The sequence below is a fragment of the Castanea sativa genome, chromosome 5 (genome assembly GCF_040712315.1).
Source record: "Castanea sativa cultivar Marrone di Chiusa Pesio chromosome 5, ASM4071231v1".
Lineage (NCBI taxonomy): Eukaryota > Viridiplantae > Streptophyta > Magnoliopsida > Fagales > Fagaceae > Castanea > Castanea sativa.
This window is the reverse complement of record NC_134017.1, coordinates 27,427,359-27,452,197: the sequence shown is the minus strand read 5'-3', so window position 1 is coordinate 27,452,197 and position 24,839 is coordinate 27,427,359. Positions and strand designations below refer to the sequence as shown.

General features: G+C 33.6%; 2 protein-coding genes across 2 annotated transcripts; both read left to right on the top strand.

Annotated features, from left to right (window-relative positions):
- Positions 1-359: 359 nt before the first annotated feature.
- On the top strand, positions 360-8,257 carry LOC142635007 (polygalacturonase QRT2-like). The gene is made up of 8 exons (XM_075809228.1): positions 360-473; positions 1,092-1,223; positions 2,420-2,596; positions 6,170-6,377; positions 6,890-6,971; positions 7,294-7,402; positions 7,771-7,887; positions 8,018-8,257. Exons 1-8 carry the CDS (start codon positions 360-362, stop codon positions 8,255-8,257), a joined length of 1,179 nt encoding a protein of 392 aa, XP_075665343.1.
- A 5,887-nt stretch (positions 8,258-14,144) lies between these two features.
- Positions 14,145-23,809, top strand: LOC142633408 (uncharacterized). The gene is made up of 5 exons (XM_075807643.1): positions 14,145-14,512; positions 16,147-16,279; positions 17,365-17,585; positions 21,776-21,949; positions 23,408-23,809. The coding sequence occupies exons 1-5, from the start codon at positions 14,333-14,335 to the stop codon at positions 23,492-23,494; spliced, it is 795 nt and encodes a 264-aa protein (XP_075663758.1). The 5' UTR covers positions 14,145-14,332; the 3' UTR covers positions 23,495-23,809.
- The last annotated feature ends 1,030 nt before the right edge of the window (positions 23,810-24,839 follow it).

Here is a 24,839-nt window from a genome sequence, read left to right as displayed (position 1 = left end):
TAGATATTTCATATCTTATCCTATCTAAAGAATAGAAAAGCGGCATCTAAGAGCTTTGTTTTTGGGTAATCAGACAATCTAATTTTGCAGATAAAAATATGACAAATGTTTGTGGGAAGATTCATATCCTTACCACATGAATAAAAATGACTCTATAAATAGCTCCGTTCAGCCATGTAGTTAATCCCACAAAGTTAAGGAAACTCGACAGTCGACAACTGACATTTGCCATGGTAATCTTTATTTCTTTTCTTTTCTTTTTATGATGGTTAGCTCAAGTTTAATCTAAACTCCCTTTTTTAGAAAAAGCTGATAATATATACCTGTCCATGTAGGAGTCCTTTGCTATTCTACGCATCATGATATTGGTTTTAGTGACAATAATTTGTGGTATTGGTGAAGCGGCTCAAGTTGAATATTTTAATGTTATGGATTATGGAGCAAAAGGAGATGCCATTACAGACGATTCTGTGGTAATGCTTTCATATTATTTGTTCCATGAGAAATTAATTTTTAACCCCCTTTATATTAGGAGGCCATTTGGTACAGAAGTTTAAACATATATTTTCAGTTTTTAAATAATATTACACGTATTTTTATATACTTTTTCACCTACACGTATTTTCAAAAAATATAAATAATGTTACTAAAACAAAAATACTAAACGGCCCCTAGGTTTCTTCAATTAAATATCACCTTTGAACGTTCAATTCATCAGTGTTAATTTGATGCCTATATTTTTTTTAGTTAAATAATTAACTCCCTAAACATTAGTCTAATTTTTCTTAGTATCTTTTGGCATTTAAAAATTATTGATAATTTGAAAAAAAAAATCATATATACACTGGCCATGCACGGAATTCAATTTTTTAGGTTTAATAAAAAAATATAAATAGAAGATTTTATTTGTCACAAACCTTATATATCTAAGGAGTTAATCGTTTAATTAAAAGTCGAATAACCAAATTGACACTCACATAAAAACTTGAGTGTATATATGATATTTAAGAAAATTCTTTTTATTTTATTTTTATTTTTAACCTTTCAAGTATTTCTAGTATATTAATACAATGATACTTTTGTATGTGTAGGCATTTTTAAAGGCATGGAATGATACATGTAATTCCGAGACAGATGAACCTACTATGCTTATTTCAAGAAGGCAATTTTTCTTGCGACCCACAACCTTTCGTGGTCCTTGCAAGTCTAAAGTTCATTTTGTTGTAAGTCAAAAAGAAATAAAAAATTTGCTTACTTGGATTCTATGATCTAGTTTTTTTTTTTAAAACGATATTATGCTCTAGTTTAATGAGGGGCTTTTCCATTATATTTTTAAAAGAGGTTTCTTGTGTCTCAAAATGGCTTCCCATTTAGAACAAAATATTATGTTGCTTAGCAATAAGCTTTAGAGTCATAAAAAATTTTACAAAATATTTTACAATTTGTCGAAATAGCAAATTATTAACTCGTTGGCTAATCCATCATAGACTGTCACATTTTTTTTTCATGGGTAGCCAATGGTTGTATATATGCAAAACCTAATTTATTTTTTAATTTTTTTATATTTCTGCCATTATTAAAAGAAAGTTCAATATAATGACCTCCTACAAGAGTAAGCACTGAGCATTACCGTATACCATAAGTTCATTACCCTTGATTTAAAATTATAAATTCATATAAAATATAAAAAAAAATAAGATTTGTAAATAATCTAAAATAGATTCTTTTTTGAGGAAAAGGTAAATGAACTTGATTATTGTAAATCAAATTAGAATACATCACCTAAATCCCGTGAAAGGTCTTCCAACCCCTCCTATTAATATGCAAAAAACTACAACTAACTATGGAAGACAAAATTCTATTCTCTTCAATAACATGGCCGTACAAAGTCTTAACTGGCCTAGTATTAGTAATGGCTTGAATAACTCGCAACGAATCCCCTTCAACCACCATATGATGAAGACTTAGCTCCTTGGCAAAGCTGATGGCCCTAACTTTATGCCAAACATCTTGCCAAATTTAAATCTATGTATAGTCTATATAAAACTACTGCTAACTTATTGTTCTTAATGCTCGTTTAAAACTACTTGCTTCCCATTTTTTAAATTAATTCAAATTTTCTTACTAAAATGTATTATTAATTTAGGTATAAATTTCAATGAAATGATAGCATTACAAGGTTTTTGGAAGTGTTGACAAAAAGTTCAAAAACGAATATTGTTAACTTTAATTTGACTTACTAAATGTTTCTAATTTTTTTTTTTTTTTTTTTTAATTGCATCCATACACATGCGTAACAATGGAAATAGATGTATTTAAATTATTTTAGAAAACTTTTCATAAGTAAAAGTAAAAACACTTTAGAGAAAATTTCACGTACATGACAAATGGATGACATAGAGATGGGATTCTTTTGTAGTTATTGGGAGTTTTATTTGCACCTTCTGGTCCAAAGGAATGGAAAGAGTTGAATGATACTGTGAAATTTATAGAATTTGAGTATGTGAATGGGCTCTACATACATGGGGTTGGCTTAATAGATGATCGTGGAAAGGGTTGGTGGGATATCTCATGCAGATATCATCCTGACCTTAAGGTATATCACTACACTTTTGATATATTTGCTTTTCTCTACTGTATACTTTTGATAAATTCAAAATTTTGTTATCTAAATATATTTTTTCACACTTTAACAAGGTTAATTTTTCAACAGGAATGTGGCAAAGGTGCACCCATGGTACGATTCAAACTTTTATTATTATTACTAGAGCGCGTGCTTAGAGGCTCTTCTATTTTTTGGGTAGGAGTTAATTTAAAACACTTATTATAATTTAGAATTACTACATTTTTCAATCACAAAAAAAACTAAGGGTTTGATGAAAAATTATATAATTGAGATTCAACATCATCATATTGTTTAAATTACTTATAATTTTTATTATAAAATAAGCTATTTATGTAATAAAAAAATTACAAATAATAAAATATCATATGCACTTATTTCACCTGCTAATACATAATACTCATCACACTCCTAGGTTTTTTTTGTGATTGGAAAATATAGTAATCCCAAATTATAATTGATGTAAATTATTAACTTTTTCCCAAAAAAATAAAAGAGTTTCTGAGCACACTCGTGAGCGCGTACTTAGAGACTAGTTGTGATTAAAAAATGCATTAATCTCGAATTATGGTGAATAAAAAGTTGTCTTTTAAAAAAAATGGAAGACAATTTGAGCACGCACAAAGCGAAAGTGATAGTTTTAAAATAAAATAATACTTAACACAAAATCTAAAATGGACTTTTTTGGGGCAATCAATCTAAAATGGAAGTCTCTTGATAATGCAATGCAATAAATAAACTTTGGACTCTTCTGTGCAATTGAGATCTCAAATTAATGGGTCTACCAAGTTGCCTTTGTTATTTAAAAGTACCATTTATTGAACATGTTCTTGCAACTGTACTAAAGATTGGTTGTAAAACCTTCAAAGTTCTAACCATGAAATATTGATTGATAATCCCCTTCTTCTCATCATGTATACTGATATTTTTGTCCAAATTTCACACATGAATTATTATGTCATAAGCCAAAGAAAACTTTATCTTTAATATAGAATGGAAAGGTCTACTTAACAGGTACCCTTCCGTCACATCATCAGCTTTCAAATGCATATACATCTCTCTCCAAATACTTCACATCACTATCTTCAAATGCAATACACTCTGTTTTTTGTTAGAATATTAAGTATAAAAGGTTTTATTTCCTACAGCTAGCCATTAAGGATGAACAAAGTAATCCATTTTTCTCATAAAAATACTTATAACTTGCATTGTCCTCATGTCTTGCGTGCTAGTGTTAACTTGCATATTTGTAGTCTTGACTCTTGAAGCATTGTTTTAGCCAAATCCATTATCTGCTGTGAGTGAAGCAGTTTAACGTGTTTCGACTTGTCCAGATTGCCCTGACCAGTACTGCCCCATGGCTCCCCTCCTCTCTTCATTTCATTGTTAATCATTGGAAAAGGCTAGAGAAATAAATCTTCATATCAGTAAATCATGTCTGTAGTCTTCCTAGAATTCATGCCATTGGACATTCCCACAACACATGCATCATTGTTTTAGTGTATTCATTCTATGCCCCAAATTCTTTATGGATGAACTTGCATAAAATTATTTTGTTGGCATTAAATTTATATCTCCCTCACCACCATAATGTTAGGGAAAACAAAACATAACAGGGTTACCAAATTAGATATAACGTTACCTGAGGGGGAGAAAATGTCAGATATAGCATTGGAGAAATGAATATTTAAATGAATTAGTTCATTTAAACATACATACCTGATAAAGTCTATCATATATGCACACCTTAAGTAAGTACATTTCCACAAATCATATATAGCCTATTGGAAGGATCTTTAGGCTACAATTTAAACATGGATTTAGGGCAATGAATTAATAATTTCATACAGATATATATACCTTATGATGAGAACATTTCTTGACTCGAAGGGGTGTTGTTGGTTTAGTTTGCATTGATTTGGTATTCAAAGAATATGTAATCTCCCTCCTGTAATCCAAATAAAAAATGAACAATCATAATCGAAATCTTTTCAAAAATGAAAATAAAGAAAATAGACCCAAGATATAGAGTGACCTACTCAACTTGGTGGCCTTTATTTTTTGTTTTAATTTAATTTTTGGAACCACAAATTGTAGTAGAATAGAAGTGGAGAAACGACTATGTAGCAATTACTTGAGTTTGCTATTAATACATAAATTTATACATACACATGGAAGAAGAAAAGTACCTCAGCAAGTCCAAATCTGATATCTCACGCTCTCTATAGCCATGATCGCTCTCTTCTACTATTTCTCAAATGAAACTGCACTGACATGGCATGCTGGCCAATGACGATGTTGAGCAACTGGCGTTGATTTCAATGACAGCTTCACTAAAGTTGATTTCTCAATAGGTTTTGAATTTGGGGGTTCTGTTGCGATTTAGCAGACGCTTTCACTAAAATAAAAATAACAACCAATACCCAATTCAAGAAATATAGAAATTTGAGAGACAGAGAGAGGGGGGGGGGGGGGAGAGGAGTACCATCTGCATTAAGTAGTCGTGGGAAATCGTAAAACATAGGCTTGAAGAATTTTGGACTATAGAAGTATCTACGTGTGAACGGATTCTTGAGAAAATGATAATAACTAATAAGGTGCTTGCTTATGGTTTTTGAATTTGGGTAAGGATGATAATTGATGAGGATGATGAGCCATTTTAATTTGAGTTTGGAGCATGGAGGAGTGGGGGAAAGTGTGTTAGGTGAAGAGTTGAGAAAAATGTGGATAAGAAACTGATGGGATGAGAAATATTAACTACTCATTTGACCCTATTATTTAAAATTTTGTGAGATAATTTTGTGAGACATCAACCTGTGTTTTTATTTTATATATATAATTTTTATTTTGAGAATATAATTTATAAGTAGATAAAATAATTTAAAAATTAATAGAAGAGTAGTCCTATTTTTTAGGCAATATTTTAGTGAGAGCTAGAGTTGCATTTTTACTGAATTGTTCTTTAGTTTTGTCTCTACTTAAACATAGGGGTGTAGGGGTATTTTTGAACTAAAAAATGTAGAATCCAAATAAGGGAAGCCCCTTAAATAGTAGTATCTATACTACTATTTAAGGGGCTTCCCCTGTTTGGATTCCTATTTTTTTAGTTCAAAAATGCCCTTACAGTCTTATGTTTAAATAGAGACAAAACTAAAGGACAATCCGGTAAAAACTCATTTTTTAGTTCAAAGATGCCCCTACAGTTTTATGTTTAAGTAGAGACAAAATTAAAGGACAATCCGGTAAAAATGCAACTCCAACTCCCACTAAAATATTGCCTAAAAAATAGGACCAGTTTCCTATTAATTTTTAAATTGATTTATTCACTTATAAATTAGATTTTTAAAATAAAAATCATATATGTATATAAAATAATTAAATATAATTTTTTCCTACAAAATAAGACCACTAAAAAAGAAAAGTCTCATCGCACGCGCGAAGCGCGTGTGATGAGACTAGTTATTATTATTATTATTATCATCATCATCATCTATGATTTTTGTTTTTATACCAAAATTGTATGGCATTCTATATTCTCTTTTGCAGGCACTCAGATTTCATAAGAGCACTGATATACACATGAGCCAGATTAGAATATTTGATAGTCCCCAAACCCATATTCTTTTATTGGGATGCAATGATGTTGAATTCGAAGGCTTATTCATAAAATCACCAGATGGAAGCCCAAACACTGATGAAATTCATATTCAAGCTACAAATAATGTATTCATCAACAGTTCCTTTATTGGCTCTGGTAATTATCTTTCCTCTTGGCTTCTTCAAAAATTTCTTCATTTTATTTTATTGTATATACGTGAGATTGCATTAATTTAATTTCACTACTTGCATCAAAATAAAGTCGTAGCTGGTTTGGACTCACTCAAACCAAAAATCTTCTTTTTTTTTTTTTTTGTAATTATTCAATAACACCTCCAATTCAACACTTTAAAATATTAATACAAAGCAACTAAATGAGGATATTTGTTATTTTAGAGATTGTATGGGGTTATTTTGTTCATTTTAAAGATTTTAGAAACAAAGTAATGTTTTTCAATTGCTCCAAAAATGAGAAAAAAAATATTTCTAGAAAATGTTTTAAACCAAAACAAATGAGGCCTACATGAAGAGGAATTTGAACCTGTGTTTTGTTTTATGGGAGAATCAAGCAATGATATGGAACCATAAGGCTGCTAGTGTCCACTATTTTATTAGTTGATGTTTTAGATATAAAAACAATAACTTGATGTTGTTAATATTGGCAAGCAGGTGATGATTGTGTCTCTATTGGAGATGGAATTTCAAACGTAAACATCACTTATGTCACGTGCGGGCCAGGTCATAGAATAAGGTAAGAGAAGGGCAAGGACACTATATTAATATATATATATTTTTTTTATGATAATTTTTTAGTTATCTTCAACTTTACACCTTAGGCTTAAATATTTCTTATCCTTTGGCGGTGTAGTATTTGCAAAACTATGTAAAATTTTGTGTTCGTTATTATTTGTCTTTATTGTTTTTGCATGCTTTTCAAAAAAGAAAAAAGAAAATTTTCTTTTGTATTATTTTCCTTTAGTTAAAATTTAATTTGCAAGATTTCTATTTACAAGAGGCTTTTGTACGTACTTCATAAATTTAAGATCTTTCGTTTGATTCTTCATTGGTGATAGCATTGGAAGTTTAGGCGGAAGTGGAAATGTGGTAAATGTATCAAACATCCATGTGAGGCATGCTATCTTCAATGGGACACAAAATGGAGCACGAATCAAGACATATCAGGTATGATTGGAGAGCAACTTATACTTATAGTCTATGTATGGACTGGTTATTTACAATAAAGATGATTAATAATGTGCTCAGTTAGCATACTATAAAATAAACATAGATATTGCAACTACATATGATTCTTTTTTTAGCACCAAAACAACTGATACTACTCTAATCCTAATGTGAGAAAGCGATATTAACATGAACATTCTCGATGGGAGGAGCATTACCCATGGCAGATAGAGATTTTACCAATGATACCTTCGAAGTATATAAACTTTGGCATAAAATATATATATATATTAACAAAAAATCAGTTTGATGTTTTATTTTCTTTTCTTTTAGACCAGATTGATAATATTAATTCAATCTTTTGTTAGACTGGGAGAGGTGAAGTTCGGGATGTTGAGTTTTCAGATATAAAATTCATAGACGCTGGAAATCCAATAATCATCGACCAATACTATTGTGGCAACCCTAATGGCTGCCCACCAACAGTAAGTCAATCTAGCTATTAGTACTACTAAGTTTAGAGAAATATGCATGTTTGACTGAATATAGTAGAAATATTTGAGCTACAGAATCTTGACACTAGAAAGAAATGTGGTATTTGTCGTGTACTAACAGAATGTTGGAGTTCAAATAAGCAATCTAAGCTACACAGACATGTATGGGACATCAAAGGCCGATGTAGCAGTCAATTTTAATTGCAGTGGAAATGTTGCTTATTGCACCGACATCAAATTGGAAAATATCAACTTGACATCTTCAACAATTGGGAAGCAAGTCACTTCTAGTTGCAATAATGCTTATGGAGAGGCAAAAGGAACGATTGAACCCAAGTCCTGTCTAATTTCGAAAACTTGAAAGTAGCCAATGTTGCCCTTTCTTTTCATTAACATTGAATAATGTTGTTGGATATTATGATTATCTTGCTATAGTCATATATATTATATTAAAATTGAAAGCAGAATAAAAATTCAAAGTAGTTTCTAATTGTTGTTTAATCTTATGTTACTTATTCAATTTGATTTTCTTAATTCTAATGTCAAGCGATCCATTCATAATACTTGGTACAAATAGAAAAAAGCATGAAAGCTAAGATGAGTATCTCACTCACCACCTCACCATTACTACTTTTAGATGTTATATATTACGCCTAAACACAAGTTACAACCTAGTTCTCATTTATGTCTTTGTATAACAAATCAGTAAAAATCTATTTTATTTCTTGGGCTTAAAGTTAAATGCTAGGCAGACATTTTAGTTCTCATAGATTCATTAATCTCATAAGATATGCATCAAATCACTCATAAAAGGCTTCATTAGATTGATGCAGTCGACCAGACAGAATCCTAGATTGGGGATGTTGAGAATGAATATATTTGACCACATTTGATTGCCCGGTGACAGCATTAAAATTCACGCAAGAGACAATTTCAACGCTATTTTGTTTTGTTATTGTTTTTTATTTTTAATTTTGGGAAATTATAATTCACCTCATGTTAACAATTTTTTAAGTGTTCTATTTTGATCTCTTAACTTTTAAGTTAAAATGTAATTGTTTGGAATACTTTGGACGGAATCCTAACGTTTTCATTTTAATCCAAAATTTAACAATTTCATTTGGAATACTTTGAGTAGAAAATTGTAATTGGGCCAAATCATAGAGAAATAAATTGTATTTTTTTCCTTTTATTAAAAACCCCCCTAGAAAACTAGATTAAATACTTTGATTATAATGCACTTCTCCCCCAAAAATAACACCGTCTTAAAAACTCCTTCAATTCTAAAAAATTCGAACATTTACTGTGTTAAAAAATTTTAGACTCATTGACCTATACTATACTACACCATTTCCATGTGCATCTATTTTTTTTTTTTTCATATATACTTGAACTTTGAAAGGCAGCATAAATTTAAGTATAGTAGATTGGACCACGAATGACCATACAATAGCCCAATTGCATAACTCTTTCCGAACTTAAATAACAGAAAATAAAAAAACAAAACAAACAAAGAAAAAGCTTAAAGCGAGGCTTTTTTTCCCCTAGCTAGAGAGCTTTTCAAAGCGGAAGCAAGAGAAAAATAGGTAAATGCAAATAATTTATGTAATTTGGCCTAAAGGCCTATGTATACACTGAAAACTAATCCTTGATGGTTACATATTTGCTACATAAATGGTGTATTAAAATGAACCCATAGAAATATATTTATGGCCGTCTAAATCTTAGACTTATTAGAGTTACAAGACTTAGCAAAACAAGTAGAATTACGATTGATTCTCAAATTTTTTTAATAAAAAAAAATACATTTAGAATTAGGATTTCTTTGCTTGCACACGCAATAAGATTGGAATTGGCTTGAATTATAGTTGAAATGTGTGGTGAGACATCTTCTATCCACACTAATAAACCTATGCATATATTGCAGGTTTAGCAATGTTGTAAACTACAAAGTTACCTTCACAACAAACATGAGAATAAGAGTCTGTTTTGATAGAACTTATTGCTGAAAACTGAAAACACTGTACCAAAATAATTTTTTAATGTGTAAAAAGTACTGTTCATGCCAAAAAGTACTGTTCATTGGCCTAAAATCACTGTTCATGACCAATAAACAGTGACAGATGCGCTTGGAAAAAAAAAAAAAACTGGGCTAAACATGGACGTGGACGTGCTATCCAAACGTCCTCTAACTAATTTTCCTAAAGGCCTCTATGATGAACTTTGCATCTTGTATCAAATGACCAAAGGAGGTTGTCAAGCTAGTCTCATCTCTTAGAGAATTAATAACGATCTCTGAATCACCTTCTAGCATTGCTAAAACAACATCGATTTCCAAAGAAAATTCTAAAGCTCTTGCAGTTGCTATAGCTTCTACGATTCTACGATCCAAGATACATTGTCTTTGAGGAAAAAAAAAGAAAAAGAAAAAAAAAATATATATATATATATATATCAGTACTTTTGATTGATGGTTTATTTTCATTGAAAAAACTTTATTTTGTACACAAAAATTATATATAAAGTTGCATATAAAAGTTATGACCTACCAGTTCAATGATTGATGTAACTATTTGTACGGGGAAGGGCCCCAGGCCCATTAGGCCTCGGACCCTAGCTTTGTAGCACCATACGGGGTAGGGCCCTAAGCCCATCGGGCCTTGGGCCCTGGCCTTGAGAAACAGGTGGGCCTTGGGCTCTGGCCTTGAGAAACAACACCTGACCCTATCCTCATTGGACTTATGACCTTGGTTTGAAAGCACCTTAAAGCCCAGTTTAAACCCCAAAAACCATAATGGGGCCATCATGTCTTGAACGTCAAAAGCGAGTCCCTCCCAATCAACTCTAACTTGGTCAAGAGTATGATTGCTCTAGGATACAAGGTCTCAACGGTCCGATATTGTCTTGGGGAGTATCGTTGCCGAACAGACTTTTGGTAGCAGGAACTAGTTCCAATACCATTACCACTGTTACCAACGATAACTCCACTTAGAAGCAATGGAATTGGACCCCCATCCACACGAGTGAGATCAAGAAATAATCATAACACACCCACTTACCTCCATCTATAAATGAGAGGTTAGGGGGTTGGCAATGCAAAGAAAAGAATAGAGGATAGAAAGAGAGAGAAGCCATATCGAGAGTGAAGGGGAGTGACTCAGTGAGGAAAAAGAGAGAGAGAGAGAGGGGTTGGTAAAATAAAAAAGGTGTAGTTAAGTCTCTAAGCAAAGGACTACCCATAGTAGAAAATCGAAAACCCACAATACAAATAAGTTGTGAGCCCAAGTATAAATTAAGCATGTTGACTGTATTTTGGATGCACACAATTGGCGCCATCTGTGGGAAATCTCCTATGTAGCTGTGGTTCTGCCGAGACTCACGCAGGGAAAATGTCTGAAGGTCAGTCAGGGAGTTATGTTGGAAGCGGTTCTCGGGGATCCTCTAGGGGGTCAACCTGGAAGGAAAAAAGATGCGCAAAGACAGGTAGCATGAGCAAGAAGAAGAGCGGTCTGACCTCAGAGAAGGGTCGTTTCAAACTCATTAGACACTTTCAGGCATTTCGGGATGTCATCATTTTGATGAAAGGGACGAGGAACTTGAACGTTTGCGTAGGTTGGTGAGAGATTTGGAGTTGGAAGCAAGAGGTAGGCGTCAACGAAGAGACCATGTAGAGTGTGAGGAAGCGTCGGCTAGTGTGGGAGGTTGCCATGGAGCAGGCTCCCACCAATCTTATTCCCATCTACATAGGGATCACTCAAGGGGATCACTCAAGGGAGTATGCAGACCGAGACTCAATTTCCCCAAAGGAGTAACAGCCCTGGAATGCTGCTATGGATGCTATAAGTGAGCATTACGTAGAGCTGCTCATTTTCTGTTCTCCGGGGACATTGAACGGGCCCCCATGCCGAGTAGATTTGGCGGCCTCTATTCAATTCTTACGAAGGAAAAAGGGACCCAGTAGAGCATGTAAGCCATTATATTTAGATGATGTCCTTGCATACTCATAACGATGCATTAATGTGTAAGGTATTTCCCTCAAGTCTTGGGCCCACTGCCTTGAGGTTGTTCAATGGATTAAGGAAAGACTCAATTCACAGTTTTGCTAAGCTGATTCAAGAGTTTGGTGTCCGATTCATGATGCGCAGCCGAGTTTCGCAACCCGTGGACGTATTACTATCAATGAAAATGGGGGTAGGGGAAACCCTCTACAGCTATGCTAACCGGTATTGGGAGCTGTATAACGAAATTGGCAGAGGCAACGAAAAAATTGCAGCGAGTACCTTTCAGTTAGGATTGCTTGGAGGATTTCGAACTACGATACCCATTGACGAGGAGACCACCTGAGGATATGAGACAGTTGATGAGGCGCATTGAAGAATACAAGAGGTTAGAGGATGATCGGCAGTAAAACAAGGGCAAAGCTCCGATCATGAGTCAGCCTTGGCAAAGGGGTTTTCAATCAAGGCCTCGAAGGGACTTGAGGATTCGGGAGATGGGCGCACAGGTAGGGGAAGTGAACATGACATTCAAAGAGTTAGTGCACAGAATTGTAGATCGAATAAAAAATGAGCCATACTTTCGATGGTCGAACACGATGGGGGGTGACCCGTTGAGGAGAAATCAAAACCTATACTATACTTACCATAAAGACAAGGGGTATACCACCGAACAATGCAGGGTGTTGAAAGACCATCTATAGCAGCTGGTGAAAACAGGGTATTTAAAAAGTTTGTGGTAGATCCGAGGAATTAAGACGCCAGGCAGGGAGCTCGGCCTCAAGAAAATCCTCTCCTAACCCTATTGGGAGTGATAGAGGTCATCCACGCCGCTTTAAGGGGTACCATGGTGTTCGGAAGCAGAGGGGTATTGACTGTGGTGCCGGCAGAAGGTTGCCCGGGCAAACAACCCTTCGAGAAAAAGTTAAAGCTCACGTGGGAACCCATTGCCTTTAGTGATGATGATCTGGAAGGAACGATCCAGCTGCACGACGATGCTTTGGTGGTCACCACCAGGATAAATGGCTTCATAATGACTCAGTGAGGAAAAAGAAAGAGAGGGGTTGGTAAAATCAAGAGGGTGTAGCTAGGTCTCTAAGCAAAAGACTACCCATAGTAGGAAATCCAAAGCCCACAATACAAATAAGTTGTAAGCCCAAGTATAAATTGAGCCTATCAACTGTATTTTGGGTGCACCCACTATTATAACACTTCTAAAGAAAACATAGGGCTAAGGGCATTCACATTAGTCTCAACAAAATTTTAGCTAAATTAACTCAAAAAACTGTATTTTTACTAATTCAACAAATACACTCATACATCAGTCTCAATATTTATCTATCTACTTTATTTAAATATTATTTTTTCTCTCTCCAAAAATAAATAATTTTTTTATCCCCTTCCTCACCCACCCCTTTCCTAGCAACCTAGAGTGAATTCTACAATTGCCCAATGGGCCCTCCATCAGCAACACCACCAAATCCCTGCTATCGAGCTTTACCACAAACTCCACCATCATTGCTCTGCTCCAAACCCAACTTCAGCTTCACCAAACCCAATCATCAATGAAACCCACCTTCACGCACTAAACCCAATTTCACCATCACCAGACCCATAAATTATTGGTCGCCGTTAAAACCCATCTACCACCATTACTAAACAGGTTTGTGGATGGGAAAGAGAGAGAATCCATCCACCCGCGTGAGAAAGAGAACTCATTCAACATTTGTGCAAGAGAGAACAAATATGATAAAAGAGAGGGAGAGGGAGTAAAAAAAAATATTTTTATTAGTAGTAGCAAGGTCTTTGACTTGCTGGTTGTGGTGAGTAAATGTTAAATTTTTTTAGTAGTTTGTTGAGTTTGATATATGAGTTTTATGTGAGTTTTTAGCTAAAATTTTAATATCAGGTTAGTCAAATGCTTTAACATTTAAGGAAATTTTTTTTTCCTTCTCAAAATTTTTTTTTTTTTTTAAACCCGTGCATTTGTGAAGGATTCCAAAAGTCATTCATTAATATATAATTATACTAATTTTTATCCCAAATATGAAAAGTAAGATTTCCTATATGCATACGGAAAGCAGAGCACGAATTTCAGACAAAGTTTTTATATTTATTTTTAAAAAGGAAAGTAAAGGTGACGTGGAATTTTTAAATGCTGTGTTTGTTTCTCATGAGTCATGAGTCACCCTGACGCGTCTCTCTCTTTGGCTTCCACCATTATAAAATTAAAACAAAAACAAATACTTAGCCGAAGCCCCAAGTTAAATACAAATTCAAAAAAAGTTTTTAGCATTCATTCAGACTCAAACCAAAAACCCTAAACTTTTTTTTTTTTTTTTTTTTCTAAAGAAAACACCTCTGAAATTAGAGGAATTGGGATTGTTGTTTGTTGTAATCGTAGACTGTAGATTGTAGAAGACGAAGACGAAGACGATAATATGTCTGCTATTGTGTGTGGAAGCAAGAGATCGTTCTTCGAAGAGCTTCCCGGATCGCCTCCTGTATCCAAGAGGCTACGCTGTGCCTCTTCATCATCATCATCTTCTTCCCCAACTCTGTTCACTCCGCCTTCTCTTATTGATCAACTTCGCTCTGTCTTTCCTCACATGGATTTCCACGTACTCTTTCTCATCTCATTTATTCTCTTCATTTTTTATTTTTATTTTTTACTAATTTATTGTTAATTCTTATATTTTTTTTTATATTTTGTGGGTTTCGATAGAAAAAAAAAAAGTTTCAACTTTTAACATTGTATTGATTAAAAGTCTAGATTTTTTAGTTTGTTTTGATGTTAAAAAGGTTTATGGGGTACATGAGGCTGAGCTTGTCCTGCTTCTGCATTGTTCTTAGAATCTAATTTCTTCAGAGATGCTTCTGTACAACCTTAAAATTGTATTCAGTTGTATGCAATTCCCTTGGGAGTAGTTGGGGTAGTATAGTTCCAGGAAAGGTTTCTTGTTTCATAAGTACAACAACGTTGGGAAGAATACTAATTGTTGTGGATTCCTGCTCTGCTTTGTGTGCAAATGTAACGTTGAATTGATTGATCACTTGATACTTCAATTAATCGTTGCTTAAGACCTTTGGTCTTTTGTCTTTACAGTATTTTGTAGTTAAATGGGTGATGGTCCCAGTGTAGTCAAAGGCGAGAGGCGCCCTTAAGGTGCTAAGACCTTTTATCATCCAAGGTGATGAGGCGCCAAATTCTAAATATAGTTATTTTGCATTTAGTGTTCCAATCTAATGTATTTGATGCTTAAGAATATTATAGACAAATCTCTGACTCTGTTCCTGATGGATAGGAGCTGGTCTCTAAAAACCAGTTTTTGGGTTTGAATCCCAACGGAGCCTATGTTTGTGACAAACAATTAATACATGCATAATGCATCATACTTATAAATCACTATTAAAAAATTAGTCTCTATTCAAATAATGGCCCAAAAGGTGTCTAACATGTACTTTTGTTGTCAAGGAATATGTTTCGAAGGCAAAGAAGCGGTGTGATCTGGAATGCAGCCCTTTGTCTTATGTAAATGGTTTGCAGAGATGGAAATAATCACACTTTTAATGGTGTGGAGTTGTGTACTGTTTATTTCTAAGAACTTTGCATGAGTACTGAGTAGTCTGTTGCATTTAGCATTATTGCTTCTCATTCTTTTGTAGATGTCATTGACTATAGTAAATTGTTTTTCCTAATGATACTCTGTAGTATGCTTCTTGAATGCTTAGGTTCTTCTCTGAGAATATTGTTAAATATTTTTCTTATCAAGGGTTGTATAGATATTTAGAGTTTGTGGGATAGGTATTGAAGTTTTTTGAGCAAAAAGCCTGAAGTGATGATTGCATTATATATTCAAGTTGATTGGTCTCTGATCTGTCATGGTCACCAAGTCATTTGTGTGTATAATGCTAGAGGCATGGAGTCTTGCCATTTCTTTTCCTGTATGACATTATTATTGCAAGATGAACTCCCTACTTAGAGGGCATAGGATGTAGTGCTTATTGAAAATAGTTGCTTTGGGCTGGAAAGATCCTGTTATGGTTTTTCTATCCATTAAAGGCTGCATCCTTGTTAAGTTGGTTGTCATTATGTGGTGTATATTTGCTTATCTAATAATTTTGTTGAAACTATATTCTGTTTCCATGTTTAATTTGTTATATTGGAAAAAAGTGTTCCCACACGGTTGTTGATCCATTTTCTGGCAATAATGTTTTTCCAGCTTACTAATTATATGATGATTTTACTATTCAGATTCTTGAGAGAGCACTGCAAGAATGTGGTAATGATTTGGATGCTGCCATCAAGAGCCTGCATGAGCTTTGCTTAGGATCTGCAGAGGGAAATTCAGTTTCTGCTGAAGTATCAGATGTAAATGTGGAGAAGGGTATGTAATTCGCTACCATCTACATAGTCTTTCATTAAAATTAACACCTTCAAGTAGATGGTGAGTTTTGCTAATTGCTACTAGTCTTGTCACTTGTCAGTAACCATTCTACCTATTTGCCTATCGGTGTGGTTTTGAGATCTGAATTTGTATCAACAAACATTAATATATATATATATATATATATATATATATATATATAATTGTAACTGCAAATAGTTATAGTTAAGTATATAATGTGTGCTATTTTTAAGGAATTTGAATTTTAAATCTCTTAATTTTACCGTTATATCCTTAATTTGTCTTATTATTAGATCATTTTCAATTAGATATTGAAGTACAAAAAAGTGGACACAAAAAAAGATTTTTTCCAATAATATATATAGGTACAAGGCAAGCTAAATTGGATGGTATGGTTCTTTTCTTTTCTATGTTGTGTCAAGGGAGTTTGCTTATCAAAGCACAGATTTAGGGGGATGGGGCTTGTGAAGGCAGAAGGCGTGGATTCGAATAAGGGGAGGCCCTAGTTGGTGAGACTGTCTAAAAATAGTGATATGCCAGCCTCTTCACATACTCTCTAACTATACGCATTTACCTTGAATGCCTTAAGAAGTATCTTGCTAGCCATTAGGCATTACACAACAAAAACAAATTTCCCCCGTCTTAATATCATCTTTGATGTTAACTCTAAGGGGTAGATCAGTAGGTTGGGGACAACCTTGCATGAAGTTGGGGTCACTAGTTTGAATCTCCCCTTTCTAGGGGCCAAAGCTTACATATTAAAAAAATCATGTTTAGTTATATTCCCAATCATTGCCTTAAATGTCCTATTGTGTAAATAATCAATTTCATTCATGGTTTGCTTTTGAAGACCTCTTCTTTTGAAGAATTTTTCATTGTCATCTGAACTCTTAGCTCTCCAATTGTAACTTGTCTTCAACAAGAACTTCATTGTTTATAATTATATGATTTTGTATTGGATAGTGTTGTCTATGAGTTGTTTGCTTTAACTTGCACTCTTTATGGTGATTGGTGTCTTGGACCTTGGTATGAAAGAATTTGATAGTTGCTTGCGAAATTGACAGGTAGATTGCCAGATGATGAAAATTTTGTTGCCCCTGATAATTTGTCAGTGCCAAACAACCTTCCCATGGAAGGTGTGGAATGGATCGAATTATTTGTTAGGGAAATGACGTGTGCTTCTAGTATGGACGATGCCAAAGCACGTGCTACAAGATTGCTAGAAATTTTAGAGAGGTCCATCAGTTCATGTGCTTGTGCCGAGGCAACACAAAATGTCCACGAGGTATGTATAATTTTGTGTCAGTAAAGTTAAATTTTTTATATATGATATTAGCAATATATGATGGTAGCAATCGGTTGTGCTAGTGTCGAGAAGCAACTTTTACATAGGACACCCTTAACTACTGGAGCGTTGTAAATCTTAAGCATTTTCTTGGGGGAAAAGCTACTTCCAATACCGGACTAGTGGTTTGAGCCATATGTCCCTTGTTTTTTTATTCTGCGAAACTCTAGATCACTAGTAGTAGGATTCATTTCCTAAAAAAAAATAATATGATGAAATTTGCAAAATTATTTATTATATAATAGTTGAAACCTTTTTAACCATGATATTAACGTAATTAATGGTGTTTAATGTGGATATAAGCCCTTTGTTGTGATGATTTTTCAACAAAACTCCTATTCACATCAAAAGCCATGTGTTAGTGTGAAGCATGCATAGAAAATGTTGGGCAATGTGTGCCATACAGTGGCATTCATTTTACCCAACGTTATATTTTAAAATAGTTCCAAAAATATGATGTGGCAAGCAGAACTTGGATTTGGTGCATCTAATATGAACCAACTAAGGTCCTGCCTTTTGGTAAATTGTCCCTTACAAAGGGTTTAAGAAGAAACTTGTTGCAACTTTGGAAGATTAATTTGTTACTACTATGCAAATTCACCTATCTAAGACTTATTTTATGGGGTCCACATTTGAAGTTCAAATTGAAGTAAATGTCATGTGATTTTAAAGGTCTAGTTATGTGTTAAAACAGTTTTTTACCATTAAGTTATGGTAAATTTTGAATTCAGGGGCAAAATTCTAATCTTTGCAATTCCTACAAATCAAGGATTTTGGTGTTAATTTTAGAATTTTCAAGGAATCTTAAGTATTTTAGGTTTTCTTTACTTTGGGTCTAAGATTCCTTTATTAGTTGGTTGGTCAAAATTAGGAATCCTAATACTACTAGAACAAAAAAAAAAGAGTCATTGTATATTTATTTTGCTATTCTACTAAAAGGAGTTGAGTAATAAAGATATTGAGTGTTTTATGTATTGAGGTATGTTGGCTTTCGTGTATTGCATTCTTCCTGTCTCTTCTCTTCTTATTCTCTTCTTTGTAGTACTGTTCACTGGTACCATTCATATATCCCCCAAACACCACAAAATTATCTCTTTTCCTTCTTCCTTACAACCCCAAAGCAAGCCCCTTTATAAGCCTTAAAAACCCTGCATGTACTTTTGTCTATCAATACCTATAAAATAACTCATTAAACCACCGTTAAATTATTATCACAACCCCATAACCTTTTTTCAATAATTCTAAACCTAAGAGTATAAATTCTTGTACTCTAAACCTACCACAATCACATGTAGACAAATTTCCCAATTGTCCTACATCAAATGCCCCCCAATAAAATGAGAATATATCAAAGAGAAGGTAATAGGCTTGAAGTTAGACAAGAATTTAGCAAGGAGAAGCCAGCATGAATGAAGTTAGAAAAATAAAATATCAATTTCTGGGCTCTAAGGGACTCAAAAAATAGAAGCTATTAAAAAAACAACAACAACAATAACAACAAACAAAGCCTTAGTCCCAATACTTGGAGTTTGCTATAGATCTCTACAGCTTAGTTAGGGTCAATCATATGGATTCTTTTTCTCCATTCTATCCTATCTAAATTCATACTCTCTATTACTCTTTTAATTGACATTGTTAGAAATATGGTTAAATGATCAAATTCACCACTTCCTAACAACTTGAGTTTTTGGAAGAATCAGTATTTTAACATGATATCAAAGCAAGAGATCCTAAGTTCTATCCCTGGCTTTATTCTACCTCTCATTTAAAATGTTAAAAATCCCATGCATTTGGCTTGTAAGGGGGAGTTTAGCTTTTGGGAGAATCAGTATTTTAATAGACACGTGGTTTTTATTTTTTACTAATATTAATGTGATTTTTTGTCTTCCTTTTCCTTTTTTTGTTCCTTCAACTTGAATCAATAGAGGCTATTAGCAACCTTTAATTACCTTGGTTTGTTAGTCATTCACTTCCATTTAACAAATAAATCTAAACCATGTGATTTCATTAAAGACAATGGGGAACAAAGTGTATATTGCCCAACGATTCTTCTAAGAAGCCTGTGATACAAGAAGTCTATGAAACTATACACACTAGATGGTCTACATCCAAAGACATTTAAATTACAAGAGACCTAACAAATCATGATTTCATCCTTCCCGTAGATAAATCCTGCTCCTAGAATATCCTATATGCATACCGCATGTAGCATGTTGGAACTATATTCCATACAATAATTTTTTGAAGAGCTATGATTTTGCCTCCATATTGAGCCTTCTGTTCATGTTTTCCATTCTACTCTTAACACCATACAAAGTCCCAAACTCCCTAGTTATTGGACAATATAAAAAAGAAAATGGTCAATAGACTCGGTCCTTCCATTTGCACATACAATGCTGATCCGTTAAAGTCGTTCGCTTTTTAATAAGATTATCTATGGTGAGAACTTTCCCCAAGGTCACAATCCATATCAAATAACCTTCCAAGGAAAGCAATGCATTTCAAATAGCCGTCCAAGGAAAGCTAAACATGATTGTCCCTATTAAAGCCTAATAATACCATTTTTATTAAGCTTCCAAATACCTTATCCACCATTCCCACTTAGATCTTGGCTGAATATAGCAGGTCAAAATAATTAGCAAACTTTTCTAACTTCCAATCTTGAGAGCTTCTGAAATAAAGACAATAAGACACTTTCAACAAGTACATCATGCCCAATCGAATTCTATCATCTTTACCAACCACAAAGTCAATCTCATAGCCCATGTGAATTGGAGAGTCCAATCCCTTTCTCCTACCTCACATATTATTGTTGTTAACTTTGATGCAGGATGAAAGCATTAATGGGTTCTGATACAAATTTTAATGTAGGATATTTGGGAATTCAGTACTAAATTAGATTTTTTGATGAAATCTTTAATGGCCTGTTTGGATGTTTAAAATAGGAAGGGGAGTAGAGTAGAGGGAAGGGGAGTAATTCAATTACCTTGTTTGGGAGTTTTTTAAGAAAGGAGGGGGAGGGGTTTGGAGGGGTTTGAAGGAGTTTCAACTACTTCCAACCCCCTCATTTTTAATTCCCCCAAATTGGAGAGATTTGGAGGGAGAGTAGAGCACATAAAATTATTGATAAAGTAAATTACCTAATTTATCCTTATTATATTTATAAAATTACAATGTTAAAAACAAGGGGAAGAGCTAATTACTCCCTTCCCCCTTACTAATTATAAAAACATCCAAACAAGGTGGAGAGTAATCATTCTCCTCTACTCTCCTCCCCACTACTCCCCTCCCCTCTACTCTCCTTCTCTAAACTCCCAAACAGGCCCTAAGGTTTCTTGAATATGGATTGATGTTTAAGGACTTAGGTAAAGAAAAGATAGAATCTTGAATAGTTTGATGGCTGTTTGGTGTTAAAACGGTGAATATAAGAAGAAATAAAGAAAGGTAAACAATAGGCAATCACACCTAGGTTTTCTTATGCAATCACACTTAGGTAGGAGAAGGCAATCACACCCTCAAAGCTTAAAATAAGTTGCTGGAGTTTTATTAAAATAAATCTTTCTATCAATACTATTACCACAATAAAACCTTTATATAGATTATTGTTGAATCATTTCATAGAAGGATTAGGACTAAATAATCTATTCTTAGAATGACTACGTTATTAATAACAAATAAAAAAAAGTACTTACGAACTTATAAACCAAATAGGAGAAGGTCTCGAAACATAAAATATCCAGATTTTTTATAATCACTAAATTGCCCTTATTCTAGTAAATCTTGATTAAAACTGATTCAGCAACAAATAAACAAAAAAGAACAATAGAATAACTCACATTAGAATGACTGAGCAAGGTCCCAAGAGAGCTCTGCCAGATTTGTTCTGCATCAAACCTTCTTCATAAATGACCTTTTTCCTAGAGTAAACCTCCCTTAACCACTTGCCCACCAGAGACAAAGGTGTTGAATTTTCTGAACCCCAACCCTCTTACAATATAAGGAGTTACAAGCAATTTTCTAGACCTGATTTTTTTTTGTTCTTGTTCCTTCTCCATGATACTCATTGCAACTTCTCAGATCTAATAGTAATGTAGATTGGCATTTTGCAATTGAAATGTTTCCAAATATAGGAAAATGTGATGTTGAAGGAGCAAATTGAAGCACTTGTGCGGGAGAATTCCATTCTCAAGCGTGCTGTGGCTATTCAGCATGAACGTCAGAAAGAGTATGAAGATAAGAACCGCGAGCTGCAGCATTTGAAGCAGTTGTTGTCTCAGTATCAAGAGCAGTTGAGAACACTTGAGGTTAGAGTCAAAACCTTTGTACCCCCCACCCCCCTTCCCCTCCTCCCCTCCTCAATCATTTCTTTATTTGTTTTCAATTTAAGGTTTTGTTTGTTTTGGTGTAAAATGTTTTATGTTGGAAAGTTGCTTATTTGTAGTGTTATGATTACATCCCTCACAATGCTCTAGAGAACATTTTTTGGTGTTTTGGTGTTTGGTATGAAAAATTGCAAAATTTCTTATGCTTTCGTATGGATATGTAAATAACAACTTTAATCCATAACATTAAAAAATTAATACAAAAATTAAAAATTGGATTAAAAAAATTATTTTTCTGAAAGAAATACACATTGACTAATCTTAATGTTCCATAGCAATATATTTATTGAATTGTGTTGAAATGAGTCCTTTAAATCTTGTTATATTAATTGAAAAAGAATAGGAAAAAGACAGGAGTGATTCTAGTCATCAACCCTAAACTCCAAAATCTACACTAACCATATTTTGGGTGGGGTTAATTTTTAATTTACTCCTATCTTTCATATTAGTTTCTAAATTATAGATTAATGGATAATTATTTACCCTCAAAAATATGGATGCATTTGTAATGTGTATCTTAAAATGTAAAATTCTATGATCAGCACTCTATTTCAAGATAAATTTTCCCAATAGTTTGTCAATTTAGACATTCATATGGAAGGTACAGGTGTACATTAAAGTTTAGGGCATCTCTTGCAAATGTTTCATGGTTTGGGATGAACAAATATATTAAACTAAGGTTAATTATAGGCTTACATTGTACTAGCAATCTTATTCTTACATTGTAGACTAAACAAATGTGTACAATGTTTTTCATATTTGTAAAAAGCGTACAATCTTATTTGCATTTACAACATTGTACTCATTTGTTTAGTTTACAATGTAAAGCAAGCATCTTCCTTTAACAAAAAAAACAGTAAAGATTAATTAAAAAATTCTAGTTTTCTTCAATTTGACAATATTATGAAAAGTGATACAAATCAAAGATCCTAAAAATATTTTCTATGTTTTATTAGTAAAATAGCATAAGAAAAGATGTATGAAGAAGAAAGAATAAAAGGGTAATGGAGGACATCAACAATATACTGAAAAGGCCCCTTACAATTTCAAGAGTACAATGAATCTAAGAAGTCAAACTTTGTAGGCCTACTTTCATCCAAAGGCATCCAAATGAAAAGAGTCCAAAAAAATAAAGTCCTCGTATCCCTTTCCTCCAAATTTTCATTCAAACATTGTGGAACAAAAGCCTATTTCTTTTAGAAAGAAATAGGGGGTCTTCTTTGCCAACACCGAAGCACTCCCCTCACTATAAAAATTTAGATCCATGAAACTAAGAATAGTAGATCAATGATATATATATTTCACGCATTGTGAAGTCTATCAGAAATTTGCTTTTTATATGCATACTAATCTGTTTCAATTATTATGTGACTGGAGCAGGTGAACAACTATGCCTTGTCGATGCATTTGAAGCAGGCGCAACAAAGCAGCTCCATTCCTGGACGTTTCCATCCTGATGTCTTCTAAGAGACTGAAACTAGCATTTGATATATAGGGTCAGGAATTTGCTGCATCCTTAGCTCAACAAATCATTCTATAATTTCTGGTTCCAATGAGTACTTACATCTGGTATAATATGTATTAGATGAAGTTTTATTTGCAAATTTAGATCATAAAATACATTACTGGAGAAGGTATACAACTGGGCACTGGCTTTATTTTGTTCTATGGCTTGCCTACGGGGTTGCAAGTTGTAACAGTACTTGCTAATACTCTCAAAGATTCTGAAGAAAGTTCCCAATACTTGGCTATACATTACTGGCGCTTAGGCTCCATTTCTTTTGCATCTTGGTGGCCTAGACGATATCTTCCTTTCTTTCTTTCTCTCTCGGTCTCTCTCCCCAACACCACCCCCCCAACAGAAAAGAGATACATAGACAAGCTAACAAGTTACAAGCTAGTATATCCCCGCAATCCCAGGAACTGATAAATTATACGAAAATATATAACAACTAATTACTTTGCAAAATATAAAGTTCATGCTATGCAAAACTTAGATACAGTATTTGAGGTATGATTCTTTAGGTTCTCAAATTAAATTATGGTTCTTCCTACCTCACTCGGGCCTATTTATTTAGTGTAAATTTGATCTTAATGGCATCTCCATGATTGCTCAACCCTTGCGCTAATTTGATCATAATGGCATCTCTATGATTGCTAAACCCTGTGCTTGAATCAAAAACCCAGTGACGTACGTCACTGCCACCTAAACCCAGGTGGTACATAGCCATTTGGCCTGTTAGTCTATTCCAAACCCTACCACCCATGATCACCCTTAGCCCTCTTTTGAGAGGAAAGAATGGAAAAGAATGAAAAGAATAATTTTAGAATATTCTTTCTTTCTCTTATTTGTGTGTTTTAATGGAGGGAATGAACTTTCTAATCTCTTGTTTGGGAGTTTAAGTGAGAGAGAATGGAATGGATAAGAGAGAACACTCATTCCTTTCTATTCTTTTAAAATTTCAAATTTTCATTCTCCTTAAAATTGAGAGAAATGGAAGGAAACAAAATTAGATTTAATGATTTTTTTTTACTAAAACTCTTACACATTCAGCCTTTTATTTTAACATATGGGTCTAATAGCAATATTGTCATAAAATAATTCTATTCTATTCTATTCCCTTTATGTTACTCCCAAGCAAGATTACTTACATTTCATTTATTTCCATGCCTTTATTTTAAAATATCCAATCAAAGATACCTAATTCCATTTCATTCCATTCATTTGCATTCATTTTCCTTCCTTAAATACATTCCATTCCATTCTATTCTTTTTCATTCTCTTATAATCATTCAATTCCATTTCATTCCC